Source organism: Halichoerus grypus, chromosome 6, assembly GCF_964656455.1.
Source record: "Halichoerus grypus chromosome 6, mHalGry1.hap1.1, whole genome shotgun sequence".
NCBI lineage: Eukaryota > Metazoa > Chordata > Mammalia > Carnivora > Phocidae > Halichoerus > Halichoerus grypus.
The window spans coordinates 135,188,004-135,194,599 of NC_135717.1; the positions used below are offsets into that span (position 1 = coordinate 135,188,004).

General features: G+C 33.1%; 1 protein-coding gene across 1 annotated transcript in view; it reads left to right on the forward strand.

Moving 5' to 3' along the window:
- Positions 1 to 3,523, forward strand: part of TRHDE (thyrotropin releasing hormone degrading enzyme) — a 367,225-nt gene extending 363,702 nt beyond the window's left edge. Inside the window, exon 19 of the mRNA XM_078076295.1 lies at positions 690 to 3,523. Within this exon, the coding sequence (XP_077932421.1) occupies positions 690 to 833 (144 nt within the window). The 3' untranslated portion in view covers positions 834 to 3,523. The remainder of the gene's footprint in view (positions 1 to 689) is intronic.
- Positions 3,524 to 6,596: the final 3,073 nt, after the last annotated feature.

The following is a 6,596-nucleotide window of genomic DNA, read 5'->3' on the forward strand; positions in this document are numbered from 1 at the left end:
CTCTCTAGAGAAAATCTTATATCCAGAAAAATAATAGCAAAGCATTTTAAAATTGTAACTTATTTTAATTAAGTGCTCGAAGTATCTAGCTAAATGAGTCCACACTTAGCTTTCCTTCATTCTTTCTAAGTTGAGTCACTCAGGCAATTGAAATGTCATTAATCATCCAGTTTTCATAGCATCATTACTTTCTTCCCACCACCCAATAACTGGTAATCCCTTCCTACCAAAGATAGAGTCAAGCCCTTATGCTACTTATTTGGAGAAGAAGAAGAAGAGTTGGATCTCTACCAACAAAGAGGGAACTTTAATCCTTATCTTCAGTTTTTAAGGCTATTTGTACATTGGATATGCTTTGCAATTAGAACTAGCCTTGGCCACAGTCCCCTCAACCTATTACGAAAAGATAAATACGTCCATTTTAATATTAACTTATGAAACAAGCAGCTGAATTTGGAGCTCTTGAAACTGTAATGTCTACTCTTTTTTCCTTCCGGTTCCAAAAGAAACTACATCGCACCTAATGGACGCAATTTGTTGTATTGTATTTCGTTAGTGAGCTTGCTTCCCATATTAAATATGCCTTCTGCAGTGACTGTGGCACTTTGTTTTACATATAGTCTTGTTTATATATGTTCGACAGGAGTTTGAGACATGCATATTTACCCTTCAAAAATGTTTCTTTCCAGCTGAAGAACTTCATGAAGAACTACAATGGAGTAGCTGCTGCCTCTTTCTTGAGAGCCGTGGAAACCGTCGAAGCCAACGTGCGCTGGAAAATGCTTTATCAAGATGAGCTTTTCCAATGGTTAGGAAAAGCTCTGAGACACTAAAATCTCTCTTATGAACAATTCAACTCCAAATTTTGGGAGAAGACCTGCTTTCTATGGAATGAGGAAAATGTGCTATGTGAAAAATGGCCAGATTTTCAGCGTTAACGTGTGGGAGGAAATTTCTTTTTTTTTAATTTTTGGTTTTGGGGGATTTTTTGTTTGTTTCATTCATTCTGTTTTGTTTCTCTACTGGGTGTTCTTCTCTAAAGAAACTCTTGCAAGTGAAACTAGCCATGATGGCTTCAGCTGCACATTCCTTGCTGTACAGGACCAAATATGGTAGTGATGCATGTTGATGTTGCAGTCAGTTTGGAAAAACATATTCAGAATATTTTCTGCATGGCTGTGTGGTCCTGCCTGTGTTCAGCATGCTTATTTAAACTGTCTGACGTCATATGTGAATGTATGTTATATCCAGGATGGGCATTACACAAAAGCACAAAGATTATCTATGACAATCAGTGTTGCAATGAAAGAAGAACTAAAAAAGAATTCTATTCTTGGTCCTGGGCAATGTGGGAGGTGAAATAGCCCTTTAAGTGATCATTATCACTTCTTTCAGCGCTTGGATTGTCTTGCAATGATGACTGTGTTGCTAACTCATTTTCTTCGAGTTAAAGCCGTGTATATGTTTAAAAAGTCATATAGATGGTGTATACATATGTATATGTACAGAGGGAAGCCCTATATGTATATAGTATGTTGTACACTGCACTTCTGCAAAGAATCTCTTCTGATCAAAGAAACTTTATCTCTTTTTATAAACTTATGCAAACTTTGAAAAGGCTGAAAAGAATTTATCTTAACACTCTCTTTCCTGACGATTTCCTGACTAAATTTCTCAACTGTTATAGATTTTTTTCATCTATTTCCTGAACAATGGTCTATTCTACTACATGAAAATGAGTTCAAACAAAATTTATGTATAAACACTCTTCTAATTCTCCAAAGTGGCAACCACGTATCCTAAATATAGATTCTGTCATCATTCTGGTCAAACTTCCTGTTGCATAAAACAATTGTGCACATTTAATAATTATCAGTGCTGAGAAAACGTTTCTTTTCCATCTTATTTGTTTTTCCATCTCATGTTGGGTGGTCCAGAGGGTTAAAAACTCTGTGTGTGTGTGTGTGTGTGTGTGTGTGTGTGTGTGTGTTGGTCTTTGTGTCTGTGTCAGTCTAATCCTCCATTAAGTGACCGGGCCTCAAGTAGGTCAGATACCATGTCATGACCTTGGATCCCCGCTGCGCCATCTGTTCAGAGGAAAGTTACTTTCCTTGAGCAAAGCTTTTCCTTTGGCATTGACAGCTCTCTTCTACCTAAGAATTTTAAATAGCCCTTGTCATGGCTGTCTGTTATGTAACACAAGTGCTTTTAAATGGTATTCTCACCCAGTAAGCCAGCTCTCCAAACATTGTTTAGATTATCCAAAAATGAACTTATTTTAAGTTTGCCATTATAAAATACCAACACAACCACTGGACCCAAAGCAAAAGTTTGTGGACAACTTTCTACTGTCCTGAGGTTTTCCACTCCTCCAAATCTTCTTGCAAATTATTGAGAGAAATATATTCTAATAGTCACTGAACATTGGGGGGAAAAATAGGTATTTTAGAAACCAGAGCCATAGATTTATTTTGAGTCTGTAGTAAAAAGGAGCAATTTCCCAATCCATTGAACAGGTATCACCCACAATTGAATTTTATCTTTTTAGCAATTAATAACTATTACTCATACCTAACATTTTCAGCACTTCTTTCACGTAAAACACATCAATTTTAAGGACACTGTGTGGTATTAGTAAGACATAGTAATACTTAGTATAAAATCTAAAAGGCATTCTGATCAGAAGTCGTGAAATTTTACTGGTACTTATCACATATATAAAATCCTTAAGGGACAAGTTCTGAGACATCACAATAATAAATACCACACTGCTGTGCAGGTCCAAAACATGTACAATATCACTCTTGGATTCATGGAATAGAGGTAAATAGATTAAAAAATTAGAGGTGGATGTCTTATTTTGTGTCATGAATTACTAAAAATTCTTCATAGTTGTGACGTTCTTTTTGAGTGAAATCACCATTTCCAGATTTGAGTTAGAAAGGCTTTTAGAGTTCTTTTTTCCTCCCCGCTGTTAATAATCTTAATCCTCTTTCAGTATTTTAGTGGCCTTGAACAACTGGTTTAGCTACGATGTCAAATCCTAAATGTGTAATTATGTGCAATGTTCGATACCTCATAGAATATCTGTTCAACGGGATAGTAGTATCAATGGCATTGAGATGGGATTTCTGTTCTACATATTTTTCAATAATTTATCCTCTCCAATGTTGAAGATTATATCAGGCTTTAACGTTTTTTAGTTGTTTAAATAAGTAATATTTTCAAAATAATAAAATGACCAATGATATCTCTTGGAATATTCTGTAAAATGTAGTTATAAAATTCTATTTTCTACATAGACTTTTTATCTTTTTTCTCTTCTTTGTATGTTTTACAAGTCCTATATATGCATGAAATGACAAATTGTTGAAAGTGTTCAATATCTAGGCTTAAATCTTTACTCTGTCAGTATATGTTCAACACAAAACTTGGTTTCAGTTAGACAGGACTAAATTGTTTACCATACCGAATATTAAATATCACCAGGTAACTTATAAATAAAAAGTTTTTCCCATTTTCACACATTTTTCCTTAAACTTTTCTTAAAATCTTTAAGTTTTTAAAAAATAGATGAGCACGAGCTCTAAGGTTAATTTCTCCAATGTGAGGTTGATTCCTGAGTTTCAATAACCCAGATTTTAATTGGCGCTTCAGCTGACTTTGGTTTATATTATTTCTAAGATACTTTCTATCATTAAGACTGAGATTTTTGTGACAGTGCTATTTACAAACGTAACTGTAATATCTTACAAGGTTATTAAGATTATAATGTACTTATAAATTGCATTCCATTTGCAAAGAGCTTTTATACGTGCTGTTTTATTGGGCTCCTTTCAAAAACGTAATAAATTATATTAGCCCTGATGGTCCGATGAGAAAACTGAGGCTCAGAGTAGCAACATAAACCATTGAAAATTACATAGTTGTTATTTGGAGTACAGGCACAATAACCTTAGACTTTGAATAAAACCTTCCTACAATGAAATTAGACGTTTTTGAAATGCCTCTATCCATTGCACGAGTTGGAGGTCTTCCAAATACCAGAAGCAGCATCAAAATACGTGATGAAATAGGTCTACACTAATTATATTATTTTTTAAAGTCTGTGTTTCTAATTGGCATGATGTCAAACAACTGGATGAAATGTTCATCAGCAATTCACTTCAGTCAGTATAAGCAGCCCAATATTGTGACAAAAAATATAGTTCATTGATTATAGTTTCCTTTTTTGATCTTTTGGTGAACACTGTTTAAATAGGACTTTAACATGGTGATAATTTGCTTTATTTTTATACACATTTCTCTGGTAAACTCTATCTGTAGTAACAGATGGTCAGGCCACAGATAAAATGGTTTCCATCTAAATCAGTGAAAATAATATTCAGTAAAATGTTATGCAGACTAAATTGTGAAAAAGCAATGTTTATGCAGCTGCAGCATAGGAATTCCTGAAGAAGTTTACAATGATATATTTGATTAAAATCTACTGGCTGTTAAAATTTTAAGGAATTTTTTTTTCTAAGAAATTGAAGACCTAAAATAGCTCAATTATTCTCAGGATGACCATGAGGTAACCACATATACCTCTTAAAGACATAGTACAAGTTTATATAATGAGAAATTAAGATTCCTACACTTTTTTTCTTCCTTTACCAGAGGTCATAGCTGGATCATTTGACACTGCTAATTATATGGGGTAAAATTCAATTTAATTAGACAAATATTTATAGAGCACATTTTATTTCACAAAGCACTCTGTGAAGGGAAAGGAAGGAAGAGCAGAAAAAGGCCTGGATGAATTCACATCACAATAAATGCAACAAACATAAATCATCAGCCAATCAGAGTGAGGACAACAGGAAAAATAATTACATGCTACAGAAGAGATACTAAATTTTTAGGTATAGATAATATTATGCAATTATTTTTGTACACTAGTTTTCAAAACATTTATGGTACTTGAGGATAATTCTCAATGTTTGGTTTCACAGCACTTAATTGTGTTTTACAGAAATGTGTAACATTTAGAAAGTATAATAAAACCACATGGTTTAAACTTTATAATTGGAATATAAATTGGGATAGAATTTAAGAAAAGCTATTTGAGCAATTTAATAATATCAATAAGTTGCAGGAAGAATGTTTAACCTACTTATGTAAAAGTAGTTCAAGTTTTCTAAAATAGGTTTAGCATACTATTTGTATATTCACAATGTGTTAATTTTAAGTTAATCATATATTCTTTAAAGCAGATTCAACAATTCTTAGCCTGGGCAATAATGTCTTTGTTCGAATTAGTATATGTGAACTTTTGACTACAAAAATGTTCTTATAAAATATTCTAAAATTTCAAATTTTAGTTATATAAGAGTAACCTTGAGTTCAATTGCTTTGAATTAATAAGGAATTTTTTTATTAAAATATTTTGTTTAATGTGGTTTCTATTCAGGAAAACTCTAACAAAAGGGAATTCTAGTAGCTTTTGTTTTCAATTTTATTTTATGAAATTTTATTTCAAAGTTTAGAAAAGTTTTTAAAGAGTCTTAAGTATTAAAAATAAGCAGTTGGTGAAAAATATATGTTCCAGTTTTAAGTATACTGCTTATGTATAAGTATATGCATTGTATTTTTAAAATAACTTTTTCACAAATGGTCATATTAGTAGACAGTATGATTTTATTCAGATTTTGAACACATAGCACATTAAGGGACTTTATTTTGAATATTCAGTACTTTAAGGATAGTACACTGAAGATGTCCATCTTTTGTACATTCCCAGTTCATGTACTAATGCACTAAGAAAAAAGAAAAATAATGATGAATCCTTCATTTTTATCTGAATTAATTTTTCATGTGCTGTATTAATGTTAAATGAGGTCAAATATAGGAAAAGAATGAACATTTGAGTGTGTACTAAATGCCAGGCACGTTATAGACATCATCTCATTTTATAACTGAAACGCCATCAGTTCCAATTTACCAATGGGGAGACTGAGGTTAAGGGTTGGGATCAGTTTACATGACTGGTGATAGGTATTAGCTGAAATCAAAACCCTGCAAACCAAGCCTTATGTGGTTCAAGTCAGTCGTTAATCTGCCTTCTATATGCATGGAAGCATAATGATTATCCATACAAATCAGTCTCTATAGAGGATTCGAATACTTAGCTTATTTTTTCATTGTCACTGACTCATTTGAGAAAAAATGTTAATTAGTGCATTCTGGTTTGACACTCGTTTCTTAACAGTTACTTCATATGACCTATGACAGTTTTCATCAAAATGTTTTACATTAGTGTGTTGTATAGTGGGTTTTAAGCTACAACAGATAATTAACAGATACTCCAGACAATCAGCCTTGAAGAACAAGTAAAAAGAGAGGATGGGTTGTAAAGCTCTTCACCAGTGGACCAAAAGATCAGGTTAAACCTCTGTCCTACATGCACAGGAGACCTGTTAGTCTAGCCAGAACTTTCCTTTCGCTTAGCAATGAGGCCAGAGAACTATTCCTTTCTGCTTGGAACTGTATAGATGGACTGCAGCTGTTGAATTTACTCGAAGTTACATTTTTCCATTGGCCTGCTGTGCGTAGTA